Genomic DNA, 24724 nt, shown 5'->3' on the forward strand with positions numbered 1-24724 from the left:
AAGATGTGGAAGCAGCTTAACCATCTATCAGCAGATGAACTGATAGAGGAAATGTGATATATATATACACCACATGGAATATTACTCAGTCTTAATAAAGAAAAAAAATCCTGCTATTTGTGACAAATATGGATAAACCTGAAGGACATTATGCTAAGTGAAACAAGTCAAACAGAAAGACAAGTACTGTATGATGTCACCTATATGTGAATCTAAAACAGTCAAACTTATAGAAGCAGAGAATGGAATGGCGGTTGTCAGGGTCTGGGGGGTAGGAGATGGGAAGATGTTGGTATAAAGTTTCAGTTGTACAAGATTAATCAGTTCTAGAGATCTAATGTACAACAATGTGACTAAAATTAATTGTACAAGGGATCTGGACATTGCTAAGAAAACAGATCTTAAGCAGTCTTAAAAAGGAAAAAAGATAACTATGTGAGATGATGGATATATTAATCACCTTGATTGTAATTATTTTACAATCCACATGTATATCAGATCATCAAGATATACATTACACATATATAATTTTCCATCAAAATACATCAATAGGGACGCCTGGGTGGCTCAGTTGGTTAAGCAGCTGCCTTCGGCTCAGGTCATGATCCCAGCGTCCTGGGATCGAGTCCCACATCGGGCTCCTTGCTCAGCGGGGAGCCTGCTTCTCCCTCTGACTCTGCCTGCCACTCTGTCTGCCTGTGATCCCTCTCTCTCTCTCTGACAAATAAAAAATAAAAAAATCTTAAAAAAAATACATCAATAAAGTTTGAAAAAATATATAAGAACAAAAAATTTCTTAAAGGGGAAAACTATTGACATAACATTAGATTATAGGAGGAAAGGGATGTCTCTCTAAGAAATTAGAAAGAAACCAATTTGCATTTATCAGAATTTGATGGCTTAGAATTAAAGCCTGAGGTAAGCATCTCTGAAATTTGTTTGACATCATAAATTGGCTTTACCTAAAAGATTCTTCTGCAGTTGGTGTTGACTTTTCAAAAAATCTTATTTATAGTAGCTCAGCAATGAAGGTCTTCCTGAAAAGGAAGAGTGAAGAATCATTGGCAAAGTTTAGGACAGAAAGAAGTGACCCTCTTTTGGCCTGTACCATTTATCACTCAGATAATTCTGGAGGAATTCATTCACATTGAATGGAAATTTTGAGGCTGTTAACCCTCATTTGTTGTTCAAAAGAATGACTCTGTTTTGTTCTAACCAGATTTGCCAGGAAAATACGTTTGTCTTAAACTAAGCTTCATTGGAATTGTAATTTGAAGCCTCAATCAAGAGCATACTTGAAGAAAAATAACTTCCAGAGAATGTTTGACAGAGTTTTTATTTAAGTATTTGGTTTAAATATAAATTTGTTAAGTGAATGTTAAGTATATTATTATCAAGTCCAAGTATGAGGCATATGGCTTAAATGTATTATGCATTTGGTTTCCATACTTAATAAACGTTTGGGATTTTTTCCCCCAGTTTTCTTAAAGACTGATTTAGGATTTTTCACTGTTGTGATATTTGAGTGAACTTTCAATTCATTACATGGTACTTATAGGAAATACTGTTTCAATCTATTGATTGTTTCACATTTGAAACAAGTTGGATATCATCTGTTTTATCAACCCTGTCAGGTGACTTTCTCCCAGAGGGCAGTTTTGTTTGTAAGATTTGGGGCACTGTCCCACATCACTGCCATCTGTGCCTTCCTCTCTTGTTGTCCCTTGAAGTTACTCAGCAGTGAATTATGTCACTTATGAGTGAATGCTTTTTTCGTTTTTTTCTTACTGATTTTTTAAAATGAAATCTAAAGTTAATAGTTATGTATTACTATATTCCTTTCTTGATTTATATATGTCATCTTTCCAGTTTTGTGTTATTTATAGCATAATATAAAAATTTCAGGGAAGGTTTTATTTGTGGAAGCAACTGAGCTATTATACAAGGAGATTTAAGTATATCAAATTAACCTTTTATTTTTCTACATTGTTTCTTAGAAATACTGATAAATTCTCTATTTAATGTCCAAACCAGATCAACACAAATTGTGGTATTTTCTGATTAGAGTATCAGAAAAAATATTCAGGATTTATTAAATAGTAAGCAAGTATTTCTTTTAAAACGAAAGTCGATTTCTTGTATCGTTCACATTTTGTTCAAGAGATAGAATTGCAACTATTAAATGAATTATTAAAGTCTCCATGACATGTAGTTAGAGGACTAGTGTTTCATACCAAGTAGGACAGATCAGCAATGCAGACCTTATAATACAAATTGTAAGTGGTTCTCTTTTTCTTTTTTAAAGAATTATAAGAAGCATGGGCTCTTTTTAATTTAATTTTGCATTTATAATATAATTAAAAGAATAGTTTGTAAAATTTAATTTACAGATATAAATCTAACATTTGTAATTAATTTGTTTTGATATAAAACTTTAGAGAAGAGCACAAATAACTTAATGTTGAAAATACAAAAGCTCAATAAATAAATATCTCCCCTTGTATTTATGTTTATTTATATCTTAGTATTTTCTCATAAAACTTACATAGAAAACGTTTTCTTTGTGACAAAATGGAAAGTAGAATTTAAGTGAATTCTGTAATACATTCAGAGTCAAAATGGATTTGCTCCTGCTTTTGTTGTTTGAGTATCGTTTCATCATTTTCTTCCTATGAACAATTTATCTGTAGAAATTAAAATGAATTGTATTACTATTATTGAAACTTGAATTTTGACAAAAAGTGGTTTTTTCATCTTTTGTAAATATATATATATGTTCATTTCTAAATGTATAGTAAAGATAACTATAAAGCCAGTTAACTATAGGTAACATAAGTAAGTAATCATTAATCTTGGACAAGCTAAACTTTTTGTATTTCCTGGTGAGACAGTATGCCTTTTTACTTTGCAGTATAATCTTTACATACTTCATATAGGGGGTCATCTAGCTCACAGAGACCATATAGGACTACTTACAGACAGTGTATATTTTTAATGAGCATTACTAATGAATATCAACCTTATTCTATGGGATACATTTAGTTTTTAACTTTTCAAACATGGCATATAAGGATGTACCGTTCATTTTGGTTTCTAAGCATACTTCTATGATTTTAGCATATTTAGGAAAGTATCTTGAATAAAAAATTATTTCACTTTTGTAATTTATATATTTACTTTGAGAAAGCTTGAATTAGTTGCTATTCTTTAACATATATAAAATCCAAATCATACAATGTTTTCTCTTAATGTGTATAGTGAGCTCTATAACCTTGACCACGTAGCTTTCCCTTTTATTTTATATTGCAGGTTGACATACAAGGAAGCAATATTGCTTGATGTATAAGAACACGGGCTCTGGAGTCAGAATATCTGGGTTCAAATCCAGGTTCTACTGTTGCCTATGCTTGTGACCTTAGACAAGTTAATTAGTCTCTGGGCCTCAGTTTACTAAAGATTAAGATGATGTGTAGTACTTACCTATTATAAAGTTGTTTTGACCATTAAGTTTTAAAATAAGAGGGATTACAACAATGCCTGGCAAACAGGAAGCAATAGGGATTAGTGTTTAACATTTTGGCTCAAGAGTCCTTGTGTCTGCCTTCAAATCAAGACTCTATCACTGAATAATAATATTAAGGTCTTGAAAATTCTGCTTAACTCTTTCTGAGCTTCAATTCCCATCATCTGTAAAATTGGCTTATAGTGAAGAATCAGCTGGATAATGCTTGTAACTCCTAAGTGTAATGCTTAAAACAAGCAAAGGGAAAAAAGAAAATGAGAGAGAGAGGTGAAACTAAGAAACAGACTCTTAATTGTGGAGAACAGACTGATGCTTACCAGGGAGGTGGGTGGGAGGTGGGTGAAATCAGTGATGGACATTAAGGAGAACTTTTGCTGTGATGAGCACCGGGTGTTGTATGGAGATGTTGAATCACTGTATTTATTGTACACCTGAAACTAATATTACAGTGTATGTTAACTAACTGGAATTTAAATGTTTTTTAAAAAGCCCTTAGCAAATAATAAGCACTCTTAAATATTTCATGTTGCTAATGTTGTTATTATTTGGTCTTGGTTTTATAGTTTATCACATGTGAATTTTACCGATTTGGATTATGGGAAAATAATGCATTAGTGTATTCTGAGTTATTGTTAACTCAAATTTGATTCGGCAAATTAAATTCTTCAAATGTATGGTATTAACCTAAACTAATTATCTGTTTGCTGTTAAATAGATTTTTTTTTCCATTTTATTTATTTTTTCAGCGTAACAGTATTCATTCTTTTTGCACAACACCCAGTGCTCCATGCAAAACGTGCCCTCCCCATTACCCACCACCTGTTCCCCCAACCTCCCACCCCTGACCCTTCAAAACCCTCAGGTTGTTTTTCAGATTTTGAAGCTCCTCCTTGAAAGGTAATATGCAGTTTGACTAGTGTTTACTTGCTTGCAGTGGCTAATCTAGAATTTAGGGAAAGAGAAGGTTTATGTACAGATAATTTAATCATAATCCTAGCAATACCTGTGCAGACTGGCTTTATAAGCAGGTTCATAATATAAACAAGATTTTAGGCATAACTTCTTTTTTTAAAGATTTTTATTTGAGAGAGAGAGCAAGCAAGAGAGAGCATGAACAGTGGGGAGGGACAGAAGGAGAGGGAGGAAGCAGGCTCCCTGCTGAGCAGAGAGCCTGATGCGGGGCTCCATCCCAGGACCCTGAAATCATGACCTGAGCTGAAAGCAAAGGCTTTAACTGAGCCACCCAGGCGCCCCAGAACTCCTCCTACTCTGAATCAAGAAACAAACTGAGGGCTGAGATGGGTGAGAGATGAAGGGATCGGATAACTGGATGGTACAATGAGCACTGGGTATGATATACAGCTGATCAATCACTGAACTCTACCTCTGAAACGCATAATACATTATATGTTAATTAGTTGAATTTAAATTAAAAAAAAAAAAAAGAACTCCTCCTGCATTGCCACCAATCACTCCCTACTATATTCCAGTTTCCTAAATGTTTTAAGCAGTATAGCTCTGCAAACACAAAATCTTTAGGACGGTATTCAGGTTTCTTTGACATTTTGGATCTTGCTTTTATCTCCAGCCTCTGGTCGTCTGGTATATTCCAGATCTTCCCTGAACACACATTTATTCGTTTATTCATTTACAGATATTTATATAATGTCAACTATGCGGCATTGTGCTAGGTGCTTTGAGAACATAGAGGCCAATAAGACAGACATGACCGTGACCCATTAGTGTTTATAGAATGCCATGCGCACCGCTTTTGTGTCTTTTACCATCTCCTTCATCTGTCCCTTCACTGCTTGATAGAGTCTTACTAATCTTTCATGCCCTACTCAAGTGTTACCTCCTTTCTGTAGCATTTGGAACTTTGTCAGGTAGTGTTTCTTTGTGTTCCAGTAATACTTTCTATTCCTGCCTCTCTCATAGCACTTACTGTATTATCCTTGTTTATAGTTGACTCCCCATCACACCCCCAGTTAAATTTTCAAATGGGAAGGAGGGAGATGAAAAGAGAAAGACAGAAATAAGGCCTAAGACATGAGATAGGAAGAGGCAAGAAGAGGAGAGAAGGAAGACAGGAGAAGCCGTAGGAGCAGTGGTTGAAAGCACAGACCCTATAGCCAGACACGGTTTTGAATCCTGACTCTTCCACTTATAAGCTGGGTGCATAATTTAATATCTCCATATCACAAGTTATAATGAGGATAATAGTCTAATTGTGAATATTTAAGAAGTTAATATATGTAAACTACTTAAAACAGTCACTGGTATGTAATATATGGTATATGTATTTGTTGCTATTTTTATTAGCAATAGTTAGCTTTCTTAAGTGAGGTGAGCTATGTTTTCTCGCCTTCAGTCTTCTAAGAGCTGAGAGATTTTCAGGTTACATATTATTTATCTCTGTGTGTTCACTTAAATGCATCAGATTTTCAAGTGTATTTTGGACGAGGGCTAAAGGGGGAGCTCCTATACATATGTGTTTACGGTGTAACATTGAATATAAGTTGATTGAGCATTTTGCCTTTTTATACCAGGTCCTGTCCTGCTTGACTTTTCTAGCTACGAAAATTGCTGAAGATAATTCTTCTGTTTTCCTTTTTGCTTCATCCTTCAGGCTTGATCCTTTGCACTGTTTTTGGTAGTATAGCTTGGATTTCTAAGTTAAAATACTGTTCTCTTTCTTGACTGTTCTCCAGCCTGAAAAATGAGACAGGGGTAAAGTCTGGGCATAACATCTTGTTTCTAGTAGTGTGATCTGTTCATCAACCTGATATTTAGACTGGATTTCTACCATTCAGTCTCTCCCCCTTTCCCTTTACAATGTCACTCTGCTCTGTCCTGTACCACAATACTGTTGATCCAGCCTTGAATAGGCTATATAATGTCCTAGAAGGTCTACACCTGGGGTGGCTGACTTTCACAAATAATGAAAAGCTAGTGGATAAAAACAGTTATCATTGGGCTGTTTGGTGAGTTCATTTTAAACAAATGAGTTGTAGATGCTAATTGCTGTGGCTCTTCTATTCAAGGAAGAATCTTGGAGGAGATGACTTTTTAGCTGCTACTTGAGCAATGGGAGAAGAAAGAGTAGGTTGTAGGTTGTAGAGGCTATTTGAGGCTAGGATTCGTTCTCACCTAGTACCTGAGTATTAAATATAAGGCATTAGGCATAAAAAAATTTAGTTCCTATTTAACTCCAAATGACTGATATAGTGACAAAGCAAACATTAAAATACAGATTGCTGAGTATTGGAGAAGTTGTAGATTTTTTGTTGTTCTCACTTTGCAAAGTCTCCATGTATGATTTCATGTATTCTCTTGAGATCAGAGTCTCTTGAAAATATGGCTTATCGTAACAAAGTTCTACTGAGTTTCTGGAATATATAGTGATTTCCTGTCTTTGGACCTTTTTGCACTTGCCGTTCCTTCTGCCTGGGATAGTGTTAATTCTTGGTAATTCTTAAATTATAATTATAGAGGCCATAATTTTTCAGAAAAGCCTACTGGATCCTTCAACACTGGCTTAAGTGTTTCTGTGGCTCATAGTCCCTGTTCTTCCCTACTCACAGCCTGTACCACACTGCATTGTAGTACTTCACCAGCCTGTTCATCGAAGGCAGGACCCGTGTATATGGTAATGCCTGGTGTGTGGCTGCTGGTCCAAAATATTTGTTGATTGAATGAATGAGTGGGATACGGTAGAGAGCAGACTCGGTCATTCCAGGCGAGGGGAAGAAAATAAACAAAGACAAGGTGTATGGTAATGCGTATAGCTGATTCGGAGGCAGTGAGTGGAACCATTTGATTAGAGTCTAATATTGGAAAGAGAGGCTGGAGCTTTGGATGCCAAGTTAAGAAGTCCAGAGTTTATTAAAATGGGCCATTGAAGCTTTTAGAGATAAGAATAATAATACATGTTCTTAAAATTTGGTTAAGTAAGATATCTGTGTGTGGGAAAAATTTTTTCTAATTCTTGTACTAAAATTTTTTAATACTCTTAAGTGGGCTAGGTATATAACTGTCTATTTTATAAACTCCAGTATTATAAGATTCCTCCAACAGAAATTAAACAGAAAATTTTAGGTTTGAGTAAGTACTGGTGAGTGAATTGAACAGCTCATTAAACTGTGCCATTTGTTTTTCTTATAAACCTGTGTAAACTATGACAATTAAAAAGTATAATTCAACTGAGGCAGTAATCTAACATATGTGTGGGGGTTTCCTTCTTCTTATCTGTAGCGTAAAGAAAAATAAATGCTTACAGCTGTGACTTTTTTTTCTCTAGTATCTCCAGAGGCAGTTGGATTTTTGTCAGCTGTTGGGGTGTTTATTATCTTGATGCTGCTCCTTTTTCTCTATATTAATAAGAAGTTCTGTTTTGAAAATGTTGGCGCGTTTCCAGATCTTGGTTCAGGATACAGTACAAGGAAGAACTCACAAGATAAAATTTGTAAGTATCGTCACTGCTTTTCTTGTTTGTTCTTATCTATACCGTTCTGTTATTTTTTAAAACATATATTGTAAGGTTGGTTTTGACATACTGTAAAGTAACATTCGAGCCATTTTTCTGTGAGAGTAAAAAAGAATCTATTGAGTAAATTATGTTCAATTATCTTTCTGTTATTCACGAATTGCTAATATATCACATAAAGATGAACTGCATGCTATCAGAAAACCACATTTTTATTTTTCATACATAAGGTATGCTTTTGAGCCTGTAATATGAGTAGATCTGCTTTAAGAAGGAAGTATCTTTCTGCTCTATACAGCTTAAATCTTACTGTCCAAGTAACTCTCTGGAGAGCTTTTTCCCCATATTCCTATAGAAGACTTTGAAAAGTATTCACCCTTTTTCTTTACCTCCTATTGAATTCTCAGCTGATGGATAATTTTATTGTTTGGAGAAAGTGTATAGATAAAGTCTGGTTGTAAAAATTAGTGTTTCTTTCCCTCTCTTGGTACCATAGGCATTATATCACTTTTTGTCACTTAAAACTACAAGAGACTAGAAGACACGAGGGCTGTAATCTTGTTCTTTCTTCCATGAAAATTATTCCGTGGAGTTAATTTTTTTATAATATGATAAAAGTTCTTTATTAGCTCTTTCCAAAAATTGGCTTATATAATTTATATAAATATAATTATATAAATTATATAAATATATTATATATGTATAAATGATAGCAGAAGCAAGCTGAGAATTATAAAGGCAAGGTGTTAACTTAGAGCAGTATTTCAGAGCATTAGCAGAAAAACCTTGCTCTTCTTGTTTATGCTGAAGAGATGTTTTTCTCTTATTTCTGGTAACTTAAAAAGTGATAACATCATTTATAAAAATCTATGGGTTATTGAATTACATCTGTAACTTCTGCATTAAGAAAGAGTAGTTGTTTTGTGATTTTGTTTGAAGTTTAACATTTCTCATATTTTACTCTTGCTTCTTGATCATTTGTGTAGAGTTGAACTGGTTACGGGCATGTTTTGGGGCAACTTCCAGGAATCCCCTTGTTCAGCTTTTCTGGTTTTTCTCTGGTCTAATAACCCCTTTACACTCTTAAAAATTATTGAAGATTCCAAAGAGCCTTTGTTTATGTGAGTTATATCTATTGTTAAAGCACCATATTAGAAGTTAAAACTGAGAACATTTAAAAATATTCTTAACAATTTATTAGTCTTAAAAAAAAACCAATAACTTGTTGTGTTGAGCACTGGGTGTTACATGTAAGTGATGGATCACTAAAATTCGACTCCTGAAACCAGTAGTACCCTATATGTTAACTAACTAGAATATAAATAAGAACTTGGAACCAAAAAATCCACAAAAACCCCAATAAGCCTATTACATATATGTTAAAAATAAGTAACATTTTTTAACTTAAAAAACTATATTTTTTACTCCCCCTCCCCCCACCAAAAATGGTGAGAAGAGTGCCATTGTTTTATATTTTCTACAAATCCCTTTAATGACTGACAAAGAAGAACCAGCTGTGATTCTCATGTCTGCTTCTGCATTCAATCTGCCATGTAGTCTCTGGAAAACTCCAGTGTTCATTTATGAGCAAATGAAAGTAAAAAAGTTAAACATCCCCTCACTATTACTATAAAAATAGTTTTGACCTTGAAGATCCTTTGGAAAGGTTTTGGGAACCTTCGTACTTTTTCTGAGCCTTTTTTTTTTTTTCCACTTATGAAATAAGAAGAATAATATTTACCTCCTAGAGTTACTGTGAGAACAGGTCTGATACAACTCGTAAATCACAATGCCTTGCATCCGGTAGCCACTCGGCAGGTGTTGGCCCCCTGCTCTTTTTTCTATACTGACCTCTGCACAGATTGCTCATTTTCCCTTTAATAGTTGTCTTAATTTGAAATGATATTGGTAGTTTGTGAATAATATAGGGTAGTTCCCCTACATAGACTATTAATAAATAAACCAAAAGTCCATAATAAAAATCCTTTTTATACTTCTTCTTGCAGGTATAGAATAAAAAACCAATAGTATTTGAGGGGAAAATATTGTTTTGCGGCTGGTATGATAGCTATGGAGAGGGAAAAAATGTCATTACATGTAAGCCACGTGGTTTGATTTTTTTTTTTTTTTTGGAAGAGTTTTTGCCTCGACGTATTTCTTTCAATGCATAATGCATTTACAGAAAGATTAAAAACCACAATGCAAAATAATAATATCAAGCTCATGAGTAACAACATTTAAGTACATTTTAAATTCAAATTCCTAAGCGGTTGATATTTTGAGAAGAGAAAATTCCATTATTGCATCTGTTAGGAATAAGGAATTAGAAAATGGCATTTTTCAAAACTTTCCAGCAGAATCTGCCTTCAGTGTCTTCTCTGGTGGACACAATCAGTAATGCTGTAGAAGATTTAACCACTGCTGTTGGGGAAGTCAGCTATGCTTTAACTGACTCGGTTGCTGAACAGGTAACAAGTATGATCAATGGCTTTCGCTTAGAAGAAGAAAGCTCTGCAGCAGCAGAAGCAGAAGTAGCAGAGACCCCTCAACAAGCAAGTACCAGGTCACCAGAAGTCCCCAAAGACACTAACTGTCAGAAAACACAGTCCAGTTTAGAGCACAAAGTGAATCGAATCAGTTGCTACGATACTTCAGTTTCACATAAGCAAGATCACAGAATGAATGAAGAAAGAGGATTCAAACATATTAATGACAGGCAACAGACTCTATCACAATATCAAGAAAGCAATAGTGCTGGTGTTGATTCTTTGTTGAAAGGTCCCCTGAGTGATGGTGGGATATCAGTTATCAAGCAGAATGCAAGGGCTGGATCTGCTTGTCAAGAACTTGAACATACTGACAGATGTAAAAAAATTGGATTAGGAATGCCCAATAAGGGTAAGAGTGACTTAAAAGAGGTAAGATATCAAGAAATGAAAGAAGATCATTTAAAGAAAGCTGAAAAACATATTAAAAGTAAAGGATCTAAAGGGAGTGAGTGGTCAGGAAAGGAGTGTTCTCCAAAAGATATTTTGGCAAGCAACGGACATAGGATACAGAAACCCTTTACGAAAGAAGGCACGCATCCAGCACCATCAGCTGATTCTAAAGAGAAGTTACATGGAAAAACCAAAGAACAGGAAAGTCCAGCAATGTGCTACAAAATGAAAGGAGACATAAAAACAAAGAAAAATGAAGCCATTTCTGCCCACAAAGGAACAGCAAAGAGTAAAGATGAAAAGTATTCTAAGATAATACCAGGAAAAGGTGAGGTCTCCTAGTATGGGTTTGAGTGATAAACTTTTCTCTTGATTTTTTAAATTAAGAAAACATCCAAATTTCTGAACTTTCTTATACAAGTCTATCTAATTTAAGATTTTCTTGAATCCTCTTACTGGGAGACACTTTTAAGGTCATTTATTTTTTTTCTGACCATCATTTTGAAAGCAGTCATGTTCTTTGTACACTGCTAAGTTAAGTATTGGCCCTGGTCCCTGCATTATTTGGCCAACGTTTCAGTGGCCCTAATTTTTCTTAATGATTGTTTATTCAACAACCAGAAACCCCACAGTTTTAAGTAGTATACATTCTCTAGTTGGAGTGTATTTAGTGTGCTGTAGTTGAATTTTAAAATTTTCTATTTTTGTAACTAAACCCTGAAACCTTTATACTGGTTTGCCCTTGGAATCTATCCCAACAAGAATCTGTATCAAGTGTTTTTTATTTTTTCCTTTAGATCAATAGAATTTTATTTTATTCATTTATTTTTAAAGATTTTATTTATTCACTTGAGAGAGAGAGAGAGCGTGAGCAGGGGGAGGAGCAGAGGGAGAGGTACAAGCAGACTCCGTGCTGAGCTCAGAGCCCGATGAGGGGCTCCATCCCTTGACTCAGACCATGATCTGAACGGAAATCACAAGTTAGACAGATGCTCAACTGACTGAGCCACCCAGGCACCCCTAGAGTTTATTTTATTGAATAGCATGCTTCAGGATAGGTGTCTATTCATTTAGCCACATATTAAGAATTTTACATCAGTTCTGTATCTACAATGAGTATACATGAACAATCTATTATTTTTCATGAGTTCTTTATGTAGAATTAAGATTCCAACTAATCATTTATAGTTTTTAACAGCAGGATTTGTGACAATTTTCAAAACAGTGAGCCGACAGTTAGTTGGTTTGGCTGGAGAATGGCTTTTACTGCTGGTGATTACTTCTGGAAATCCTTTAGTCATTTCCATTTGTTGCTGATCTGATCACAAGGCCAAAAGTACACTGGCTTTTATTTAAAAATACGTATATCTTACATTTTTCTATACATTTAGATTCTCATAAAAATAACAAAAATCTGAGAGACAGTAGAAATGAGGAAGACTTTGAGTTCTGCTGCATGAATTCATATATAATCAGGATCTGCTATTTATCAATTATATGAATGATTTTTAGATGATATCATAGAGGCTGATCCAGGACGGATAGCCTAATTAAAAAGGAAAGCCAGTTTTTGGAAATATGTCCCTTTTGGAGTCTTTCCAGTTATCAAGTTCAGTAGTTTTGGGTGGCCTTGGTTTAGTTTAGTTAGCCTTATTAATTTAAGTAGCAAAAATAAAACAAAGTAGAATACATATGTTATTCAGAAAATAACAGAGTAGACAGTAGTCACAAGTGCTATATACATAGCAGTATACAGTTAATTTTGTTTCGATTTGTTTTCATTCAGAAACATGCTCGTCCCTAGAAAATCCAAGTATCTCAGGCATTATAGATTATAGTCCAGACTAAGCGTAAACATATTATGTTCTAGAAATCATTTGAAAATCATTTGACCTGTGGATTACTTCTTCATAGAGCTGAGCTGTAATACTAATTAGTTAGTAGTAATGTAGGTATTACTAGTACCTGTGTTCTAGGTTCGTTCACAGAGCTTATAGGGTATAGAAAGAGAAGGAAGAGTTCCCGTCTACATTTCTAAATGCAGGACTGCCATAGGTAATATTTTGTAATAGGTGAAGTGTGATGGCAGGATTTCTAGTGAGCCCCCTCAGAGCTCTCCTGCTGCCTGAGAGCCCACCACTGTGGTAGCCCACAAAGTGCTAAGCTCTCACCGGGAGGTGGGGGGGTGTCAGAGGACCCAGATTCTAGTCCAGATCTGCCGTCACTCCAGCGCCAACTAACGGCACTCTCTGCCATGATGGGAAAGTTCCAGGTATTCCTTGTGGTAACCGCTAGCCACATGCACATACTAAACACTTGAAATAGAGTCAGCAGCACTGGGGAAACTGGGTTTTAAATTATTTAGTTTTAAATCAGATAGCTGCGTGTGGCTGGTGGCTACATACTGGGTTGTGCAGAATAGGACACTGGTCGTAGTTTTACCTCCTCATGGCTTTTTCTTACTGAATTAAAAAGGAGGACCTACACTAGTGACATCCAAGTTCCATTCATTCTGACTCTGAACATACCATTTCTCTCCCATATTTTTAAATAACTTAGTCTGCGTCTCCCCACCTGAATTTCAGACCTCTATTCCTTTCTTGCAGATGATTTCAAATGTTTATAAAGAAAAAAATATCTCGACAGAACTAATAAATTCTACCTACTATGGTCTCTTTATCTTTCCAGAGTTGTTTTATTATTCGGAGAAGGCTCATATTATGGTTAAATGAACTTCAACATAGTGCAGTTTCAAAATTTTTACTTTAAAAAAATGGTAACAACTAGTTACTATTATACTAGTTAACTATTATTTTAAGAATAATACAAGTTTTATATGTCCTGAAACATTTATTTGAAATTTAGTTCTGTAAAATTTTCTTAGTAATGCTCCCTTTCACAGAAAATAAGTGTGTATCCTTCCCCATATTTTTGTATTTGCTTACGAGCATCCACCACAAGTGTGTCTGTATATATTGCATGTAGGGGTGTGTGTGTGTGTTTAAATGAGAACATAGTATGCCTTCTGTCTCATAACCTTTTCTTTTCCCGTAACGTAATGTTGTAGCTGCTGTTCCCTGCGAGCACCTGTGAGTTCACCTCCTCATTTGTAGTGACTGCATACTCTGTTGTTGCCTGGATACATCACAGCGTTCTTAACTTGAGGCCCAGCGATGGACGTTTAGATTATATTTTATTTTTGTTTTCTGCTATCTAGCACAGTGCACTGAATTGTCTGAAGTACATATCTTTGCTCACCTGTTTTTAATTATTTTCTTAGGCCAAATTCTTGGAAGGAATTGGTAAATTCCTAGAAATGAGTCACAGACTATGCAGATTTGAAGTTTGATGTGTATTGCCAGATTGCTCTCCAGAAGTATACCAGTGATAGTTCTACCAGTAGTATATGTCTGCCCATTTCTCTGTTCTCCTAGAACTAAGCATTATCATTTTTGAAAATTTGGACCCAGATGATAACTAAAATGTCTCTAGTCACATTCTAGTTTGAATCAGGTCCTTATGTACTGGCGATACTTCTAAGTCTCTTTTTGCGCTACTGATCTTTTAAAAATAATTGTGTGAGATAACAAGTTCTGTTACCGCCTTTATCGGTAACTTGTTTGGAAAATCCCTGTGACAAACATTTTTTTATAATTAGAATATACAAATTGATCTTTTTCTATTACACATTATGAAAATCTAAAGCTTTTGGGCTTCTTAAATGAAAAAATTATGTTTGTTTAAAGTTGAAAATTCACGTTGGGTATGTATATGTATATTCATGTGTATATGGATATATGTGATATATAACTGTGTGTGTGTGTGTGTGTGTGTGTGTGTATCAAATTTGTCATACTTTATTGTATTAAAATTTCAATTTGTTCTCCTGTCATTCCAAATAGATAATTCCTACATGGACAAAGATGAGCACGGTTCATCCTCTGAGAGTGAAGATGAGGCACTGGGTAAATATCACGAGGCCTTGTCCAGAACACACAATTCCAGACTACCATTGGCAGATTCGAGACAAAAGAACTATGCTTGGGAAACAAGACAAAAGTACAGTCCTCTGTCTGCGGAATATGACGGCTACAGTAGTGAAGCATCAATAGACGAAGGTAATACAGATTATTTATTTTATTTTTTTAGATCACACACTATAGTATTAGATTATTTGTACCTGAAATTCTAGCTGTGTGATAAACAAGAGATAAACAGAGTCACATTTCTATGACTATAATTCAGCAAAATTCAGATCTTTGGACTGAAGCCAAAACCCCAAACCCCTAAAAGTAAAACACCAAATAATTTACATACCATAGTAATTCTGTTTCTCTTTACACAATGTAGGTGTGGGGTAGAAGATGGGAGTCTGATGTTCTCTCACATGGAATCAGTCTCCAAACACCTGACAGAGGAACTGGCAGAGTCTCGGTCTCTTGTAGTGTTAAACTTGACTCTGGTGTCAAAGCAGTGTATGCTTTTTCATTCACTGTGGCCCCTAAACAGAAGCCAGATACTTCATGTGGCACACAGCAGGAGAAATGGTGGTCTGTTCTGTGGAGGAAGAAAGTGTCCAGGATGGATTGAGTGCTCATACTGTATTACAGTTGGCTTTAAGGGTGACTCTAGGAATTTTTAAGGATAACTTTGTCTGTAATTGATCTTTGCTTCATGTACTGACATTGACTTAAAACTCAGCCTATATACAAGATATGTGTCCACTCTAACATGTTTTTACATCTTTCTATAAGGGAAATTAATTACTATTAATTAAGGCATATTTATTTCCATGTTTTAGGTAGGTAGCTCACATGCTTGGTAGAATGTATGAGTACTCCTAGTAATTATTATCTTTATACTCAGGTATGAAGAAGGGAGCAATATATCTTAGCAATTTTTTATTACATCGAACACAAACTGTCCTTCATTTTATAGCGTGGTTTGTGTTTAAGGGTCTTATAACTATTGATTACTTAAAGTAATCTTGTCTTACTCAAGTAAGACAAGACATAGACACTTTAGACAAAGTAAGACAAGCTCATAGAGTTGTCAAAGGAGCTAAGTCATCTTTTTGTTTTTTTAATTCGGCTTAAGGCTAGCTAATGACTGATGCATGTACCTCCTTTTTATTTCTACTAGTACACACTTTATAATAAGAAATTAATCAAATACTGAGTAATTACTATATAGGAAACTTATTACGAGATGGTGGGGAAGAAGTAAAAAATGTTAAATTCTACACTCAAAAATACCTTTCTAATACTAGAGAAAATAAAAGATGTGTTTACAAAGATAACCGAGTGATGCGAAGCAGTAAAGCTAGTCTCCAGCCCATGTCCACCCCTTCCACCGGCATGTTAATAGTAGAGCTGCAAGAGAATGGGTTTGAACCTGATCCTTGTTTACATTCTGGCTCTGGGACTTAAACTACTGACTTAACGTATCAGCTACAAGCTTCGGACAGGATAGCTAGTGGTTTTCCGATTTGTTTCATTGTCTCTAAAATGTGGGTCGTACCTTCCTGATAGGGTTGTCATGAACATTACATGGTATACGTGATAGTTTTTAGCAAAGTTCTGGCTCTGTGGGCGAGTGGCCAGTAAACGGTCATTATGGCTGAGGGTGGTGAATGCAGTGGTGGTGGTGAGCGTGAGCGGCCGTGAACAAGGCCCGCACTTGTCATCTGTGACCCGGGACACTTTCCTTTTTGCAGCTTCGGTTTAGGGTTTTTATTTTTTCCTCCTCACTGCTTCCTCCCCCTCCCTCCCTATACTTCTGTGCTGTCTTGATTGCTTCCCCATGGTTCTGTTATTCTAGCACGGCTCTGTAGTCTGGGGAGAAGAGCAGTGAGGAGAGAAGCATAACCTCAGTAGTTTTTTTGTTCTTGCTCTAAGCTCTGGAACTGGGGCCGATGTCCTGGAGTCACCTTCTCTTTTCATTTTACCTATATGTTTGGGACCCATCTCTACTTTCCTACTGTTTCTACTCCCCATTAATTGATAAAGCACCCAGGCTAGATTGACTTTAGGCATTCTGAAATTAGATTTATTTCATAGACACTTGTCGAAAGCTTTCCTGTGCCATACTAGATACTGTGGATGTAAAGATGGATAAAACAAGCTTGTTTCAAAGAATCCACAGACTAGAGGAGGAAGACCATAGACAATATGTGTGATACAATATGGTAAGAGGTCTATTAGTTTCATGAACAAAGTGCTGTAGACATTCAGAGAAGGAGGTGACTCTGTTGTTTGGGAGGTGGGGGTATGGGGAAGTCTAATGTAGTCTTCACAGAGTAGGTGAACAGGACTTGAGTAAGAACTGTTTCAACAGCCATGGAACAGTGATTGCATGAAAGGAAATGAGGATGTATTTTAGTGTCTTTAGCTTAGGATCTGTGTTTGGAGAATAGGTAGGGTATGGGTTTGAATACCATGTTCAGGAGTTTATTGTCTTATAGGAAATACAGAGTCCTATAAGATTTTTAAACTGGATGATATTGCACTTTTAGAAATGTATTTAAGAAAGATTATTTAGCTATTGTAATGGAAAATGAATTGAGGTACTAGAGGTAGAAAGGACCAGTTAGATAAACAACAATGAGATCTTCATTGGAAGTGAGTTTGGAGACACAGATTTCATAGATTTTAGGATGGTCTCAATATATCTTGAATGATTGAATGTGTGTAGTGAGTAAAGCATCAGGATTTTTAATTAGTTCAAAGTATTAGGGAAGTAAGTTTGTGTGGAAGGAGGTAATTCAGTCTCCATCATGCTGAATCAGAAATGTCTGGAACATCCAGATGAAGATGGATATCCTTATTGTTAAAATGCTGTCATTGAGCTTTAGGATGGAGAGATGACCAAGTGATAATGTAACAAAACAGCAGGATAGGAGAATAGTTTTGTATCATATGTTATTGCTTATTGAAAAGTCAAAGCTGCTTTGAGCTCAAAATTGATTCAGTGAAATGGGGAAGAAAGGAGAATTTGATTGGAGGGGGAGACTGATTCAGAGTTCACGGACTTAGGTAAAAGTAATTTCAAGTGATAGTAAATTCTTAACATGCCCCCTCACAAAGATGAAGAAGTACATATGAGATTGTAATCATAGTGTTCACCTTCTCCTTCCAGCCCAACAGTGGTAACCCTCCTCGCATCTGTTTGGGAAGGGAAGGGATTTGGTGGTCGTTCCTCTGTATAGCTAACTCAGCAGAAATACTGCTCACTTCCTGGCTGGTTGCCTAAGAGGACTGCTGAGTACAGTTCTCTTGGTAGGATTTGGTTCACTTTCTTGAGGTACATGTAAAGGGATAGATATAGTAGGTTATGTTTCTCTTAACTGCTCTGACCTTTTATTGTGCATATTCTGCAAGTTTATAAGGATCAGAGTTAACTGAGGTGTAGGTTGAGGTAACTATAAAGGGAACTACAAGGTAGAGGGAAAAATACTCTTAAATGTCCATTTTTTACATGACATACTATTACCTCATTAGTGCTGGCATAAGGAACCACTAGTTCATTTCTCAACACTGAATAATTCTAGTAGAGAAGCTTTGGAACACCCAGTGCTGGAAATATCTGTAAAATTAGAGATGGTCAGGGAGGGCCTGGATAGGCCTAGGAGAGAACAATATAGAACTTTCTGACAGGGTAGTAAGAACTACCATATTGAGCTCCTATTGCATACCTGACTATTAGTTTCTGTACACATCATACTATTTAATCTTCACTGCAAATCATTGTGGTAGATAAGATTATCCCCATTTTACACAAGTGAGAAGAGATTTTAGATCAAGTAGGTAATTTTGAACCTAAGGTCACATGGTAAGTTTTAAAAACTCTAGTTGTCAGGTCCACTGCAAAATGAATGTGGTTTTAGCTTCTGTTAGGTCATCCCTGCTACTCTAGTGTCCAAACAAGGTCTCCTTCATACATGATTAACCTCTTCAGTTGAGTCCTTCAGAACAGTTTATCTGTATAAAGCTGAAATACAGATACTCTAGAAAAAGTAAGAAATGTGATGACATATTTGTTATCATGTTTTCTCCTCTAGGTGGCCATATTAATCTTCCATTTTTTTGAATTACAGAAGGGAATGATATCTATAAGAAATTTTGCCAGGAAAAATTAACATTAAATAATATATCCGATTTCCTTTGTTCACAGTTTTAATTTTATCGTTGCTGTGTTGTTCTTAAAATTAAAGGCATTTTCTGATAATCCTATTTTATTTTTAAAACATTTCAGAGTTAAGTAGTAGTCTGTGGCTATCTTGTAACCTCTGAAATTCATGCATTTCTATGTTAGATGGGAGAAGCCTATTAAAGATGATTTTATAAGTAAAGAACAAATTTAGTGTAAAATTATTAGAATGTCTGTTATTTATGGCTTTTCATTCTTAGTTCACCACAGAGATTACCAAGCTATATTTACATATTGTGGCATAGCTATAGAACTAGAACCATATGTTGTTATTTTAGGGTGAGTTAACTGAAAATGCTATTTAAAATAATTTCCAGCCCCACTTATTTCTTTGAGGTATGTGGCCCAGACATATACACACACCTGTCATTCTCTTTCTTATGGCTGCTTCACAAGCTTCATGCTGTTAATTTTGATGTTATACTAAAATTAGGAGCATTAAAACTTATTGACTTGTACATTTTATTTAAATGTTACTTTTAGAATAATTTAATACTTAACAAATTATGTATACTTTAAGTGCATTTTAACTGCTTTGTAAAGATTATTCTGTGAATTTTCACAATTTCTTTGTGAAGAAGGCAAGTACAAAAAAATTCTGTCTGCATTTTCCAGATGCCTTTGTCACAGAAATGTTTAGTGTCTTAGAGCAGTGAAGGTCATATATTTGTTTGTTCAGATTCTTGGTAAACTTTTTCTTTGATTTCAGGTTTTTGTTTATGTACATTTTTTCCTCTGGGGAGAGAGAGAGAGAGTGAGTGTGTGTATGTGTGTGTGTGTTTGTGTGTGTGTGTAGCTTTATATAGGGCCAGTTTGAAGAGAAATTAATATTAAAGACTTCTGCATCTTTGTGTTTTGGAGGTCTTTCTGTGTGATGAGATCAGTTGCTTACAGTAGTGTGGAATTCTTATATAGTGCTACTTCTGCAGGCTGCTTGAAACCTATAAGGTGAGATGTCTTTGTGCAGTTCAGGTAAAGGTCCAGCCTGCTGTGTGTACTAGTTAGAAAAAGGTGTCACTGTCACTTTGAGCAGACACTGTGTCACGGGCAGATAGCACCTATATAAGAAGAAAAGGTATCCCTTCCTCCAATTGTAAGATTTGGCAAAACCCCAGGTAACTTTTTGCAGTGCACAAACTGCACAACCATACACAGGGCCCTGAGCACCTGTGTTTATACATTTCTAATCTTAAAATGGTAGAATTTCTGTGTTTTCTGTGGTGAATCTATATTGATTGTTCATATTCCTTTATTTTTGTCTGAGATATTTTCTGGTAGTAGGTAGCTAGAATGATAGGAATTAAATGGTAGTCTTTAAAGATATCTTTGATTGATTACAAAACTGAAACCCAGAGACATGTGATTTTACTAAGATCATAAAATTCATTAATGGCAGAACTGAAGCTGTAAGTGTTTGTAACCAGAGATCAGGTCAATGCTTTTAAAAAAGGATTATTCAAAGAGAAAACCAACAACAACAAAAAAGAGAAACAGATTCATAAATATAAAAAACAAAACTGTTGATTACCAGAAGGGAGGTGGGTAGGGAGATGGATGAAATAGGTGACAGATGTGAGTCACAATTTGAGTTTTGAGAAGCAAAAGGAGAAGAGGCCTGAATGGATGCAAACTTTTATCGGGCAACGGGGATTGACACTGACAGTTGAATTAAAAATGCAGGGATGAGAAGATGTGGTATATATACACAATGGAATACTATGCAGCCATCAAAAGAAATGAAATCTTGCCATTTGCGACGACGTGGATGGAACTAGAGGGTATCATGCTTAGTGAAATAAGTCAATCGGAGAAAGACAACTATCATATGATCTCCCTGATATGAGGACATGGAGAAGCAACATGGGGGGTTAGGGGGATAGGAGAAGAATAAATGAAACAAGATGGGATTGGGAGGGAGACAAACCATAAATGACTCTTAATCTCACAAAACAAACTGGGGGTTGCTGGGGGGAGGTGGGATTGGGAGAGGGGGAGGGGGTTATGGACATTGGGGAGGGTATGTGCTATCGTGAGTTCTGTGAAGTGTGTAAACCTGGCGATTCGCAGACCTGTACCCCTGGGGATAAAAATACATTATATGTTTATAAAAAAAAAAATTGGAAGGGGAGGCGAACCATAAGAGACAATGGACTCTGAAAAACAACCTGAGGGTTTTGAAGGGTCAGGGGTGGGAGGTTGGGGGAACAGGTGGTGGGTAATAGGGAGGGCACGTTTTGCATGGAGCACTGGGTGTTGTGCAAAAACAATGAATACTGTTACGCTGAAAAAATAAATAAAAAAAAATACAGGGATGGGAGTTACATATCATGGTATGTAGATACTCCTGCTTCATTCATGTTAAATAATTACTGAGCTGTTTCAAAGAAGTGAGTAACAACTTAATTAACAGCTTTTGGTGAAATGAAATTGAGATTCCTTTTTAATTTTAGAATTCTGAAAAATCCTTCCTGTAAACAATCTCAATGTGGGGCTCTCATTTTGAGTCTTCCTGCCTATGAGAAAATAAATTACATTAAAATCTCTGATGAATAAGTCAAAAATTACCTACTGAAGCTGAGAGGTATTTTGATGCCTTGGTGTATCTTTTTCCTTTGTTTGATAAAGATAAATATTTTCTTAGAAAATTTGGTTATATTTAAGTCTTTGAGGTTTTCAGTAATGCTGTCAACTAAAACTAAGATAATTTAAATGGATTTTGAGAGTTAGTATGGTGGTTATTTAAGGTCTAGATAGTTATGAAGTCCTTTGCCTTTTACAGTTTACACTATCTTTTACTCATTGTGCCTTGTTTTAGTAGTTAAGGGAAGAACACAGTAAGGGGATTTGGTCACTGGTAACTTAGGAAAGTCTTCTTTGAGTATAAATTGAATTAAGCATCAGCCATCCAGATAAAAAGTATTTACAAATTTTTTTATCTTTAAAAAAATTTTATAATGAATAGCTATTTCAAGATGATAGATTAAAATATTTTTGAAGTTTGAGAATATGTATTTTGAGTACACTGGTAACAGGTTATTACAGTTCCATAAATAACATCAGCTATAATATAATGAATGATTAAGCACTATTTTAAGCACTTTTTATAAATTAAGTCTTTTAACCTTCACAATTACCCTAAGACACAGGTTTTGTTGGTGTCCCTATTTTCCTTAGAGGACACTGAAGCACAGTAAGGGTAAGTAACATGTCTGGGGTTATATAGCAAGTATGCAAGAGAGCCAGGATTCAAGTCTCAGAGCTAATGCACTGAACTTCTCCACTGAAATACCTTGGATGATGTCCTGTGAGAAGATCTACCTTTTTATGTAACTTTTATACCTAAACAGATTCTTTATTGCTGTTTTTAAAGTGTAAATAATGCATGTTCATTATAGAAAAATAAGAAATTACACATGACAAAAAAGAATTAACTACTCATATTTCCAACATGAGAATACCATTGCTTCTATTTTTTGGTATCCTTTTATGGACATTTTTATTTGCATACGTATTTTTAAAATTAAAATGGGTTTCTTACACAGTGTTATAATCTGCTTTTGTTCCACTCAAAAATATCTTTTCTTGCCAACATATGTACTTCACAACATCACAGAGACAAATTATACAATATATTATTACATGGGTGTACCATACTTATTCAGCAATTTTTAGTTACTGATATTTGGTCTGTTTCTGATTTTTTCCTATGGATAAGGTTGCTCTTAATAATATCTTAAAATAATTTCTGCCATGTTCGCTGACATTTTCTGTCTCTGATTCAAGATTCTGACTTGAATCTCAAAGGAGTTCTTTTCATTCTGTGCTTCTGTTTTTTGGTTTTTTTTTAATTTGATTTTTTTAAAGATTTTTTTATTTATATATTTGACAGAGAGACAGAGTGAAAGGGAACATAAACAAGGGGAGTGGGAGAGGGAGAGGGAGAAGCAGGCTTCCTGCTGAGCAGGGAGCCTGATGTGGGGCTGGACTCAGGGATCCTGGACCCTGGGATCATGACCTGAGCCGAAGGCAGAGGCTTAACAACTGAGCCACCAGGCTCCCCTGTGCTGCTGTTTTTAATAAGAGGTCTGGATGTGATTTGTGCATGTTTGTGCTTTGTACTCTGTAAATAAGTCAAGGTGCTATACATTTGTGAGGGCATTATATGGACTCAGTAAACATTAAAAATATTTAACAAGTTGGTATGAACTTGTATAAACTGACATATGAATAAAGAGTAAATAAATTGAATATATTTATTTGTTCTCACTAAATTACAGTTCATCTATAATAAAACTAGTTATCAAAGGGTGTTAAGTTGTAGCAAAAACTATGAAATTATTCTAGTGATTTCAAAATCGTTTATTTTTAGAAATCATTGCCATGATCTTTGGTTTGCTGCTAAGACTAGCTACATGATATGCTTTTCTGAGCTGTGATTTGACATTGGGAACTATTTCAGACTCATCCTGTTATTTTTCCATTCAATTTATAGTCATTAGTTGACTTGCAGTGACAATAACTAGAAACTTTCTCAAATAGTAATGATATTGTTCACAGTACAGAATCCTTTATCAGCTTCTGCTGAACTGACCACTTAACATGAAAATGTCTTCTAACCTGCCATACTGACAGGTGTTTTTGTATATTCACGGTCTCTAGTAACATAAAATGCAAAAAAAAAACCAATTTATTAGAATTTCGTTTTTAATAAGCTTAGGCTTAATGAGAGAAAGAGAAAGATAGAAAAAAAGTGGTGAACTTGGGCTCTGTTGCTGAGCTGCCTGGGCTTGATTCCTGACTCTCTATGCTAAAGTTTTCTTTTCTGGTAAATGGACATAAGGATAATAAATATAGTAACCAAAAAAGGTAATATTTATTTACAACAGTTCTATTCACTGAACAAATGATGGGTAAGATTAGCTGTCATTTTTATTGACAAAATTAATATTATTATGCTGATGTTAGCTGGACATTCAGTGATGAGTTTGTGAAACTCAGCACAGTATTAAAAAGAGGTTACCTGTCCAGGGCATCTTCCCAGTCTCAAATCTTCGAGCTTCCATGGTGTCCATTCAGTTACAGGATTGCTTGTGGTATTGCAGAGCCAGTCGTATAGAGTCTGTGGTTACTAGAAGGAGCAACTTGAGGGGATGTAGATAGGCAGCAGGTAGCTACAGCCTGGGTAGACCAGATGGACATTGAGAATTTGTCTGCTGGGCTGCCATTGCCAAGGCTGTCTCCTTCTGAGGTGTCTGTGGGCACATGTAAGGATAGGGATTGAGCACTAGTGGGTGCTAAGGCAGCTTTTACTCACGGCTCCGGAAGGAGCCAGATAGGAGGTCTTCACTCAACCCTCTTCAATCCTTGTGGTGTCCAGGAGGTGGGACTTGTGGTGGCTCATTGCCAGCCTTGAAGAAGTTTCTAAATGAGGAAACTAAAACTATACTGGTACCTGGTACCGTATGGCTGAATGTCAGCCCGAAGCTGATCACTGATTATGGTTAGGGCTGAATGTCAGCCCTCAGCTGATGAGTGATTGATTGGTGAAGTAGGTGAAGCCCTATAATT

At 35.6% G+C, this 24724-nt stretch overlaps 1 protein-coding gene across 3 annotated transcripts in view; it reads left to right on the forward strand.

Moving 5' to 3' along the window:
• The window catches only part of SYT14 (synaptotagmin 14), a 201443-nt gene that overhangs the window by 61880 nt on the left and 114839 nt on the right, over positions 1 to 24724 (forward strand). For 2 of the 3 annotated variants that reach the window (XM_045982931.1, XM_045982932.1), the window contains exons 3-4: positions 7824 to 7988; positions 14851 to 15066. In XM_045982931.1, coding sequence (XP_045838887.1) covers positions 7824 to 7988; positions 14851 to 15066 — 381 coding nt within the window. Of the gene's footprint in view, positions 1 to 7823; positions 7989 to 10339; positions 11277 to 14850; positions 15067 to 24724 lie in introns of those variants that run through there. The other variant, XM_045982930.1, reaches the window with a different exon arrangement.

Source organism: Meles meles, chromosome 17, assembly GCF_922984935.1.
Source record: "Meles meles chromosome 17, mMelMel3.1 paternal haplotype, whole genome shotgun sequence".
Classification (NCBI taxonomy): Eukaryota; Metazoa; Chordata; class Mammalia; order Carnivora; family Mustelidae; genus Meles; species Meles meles.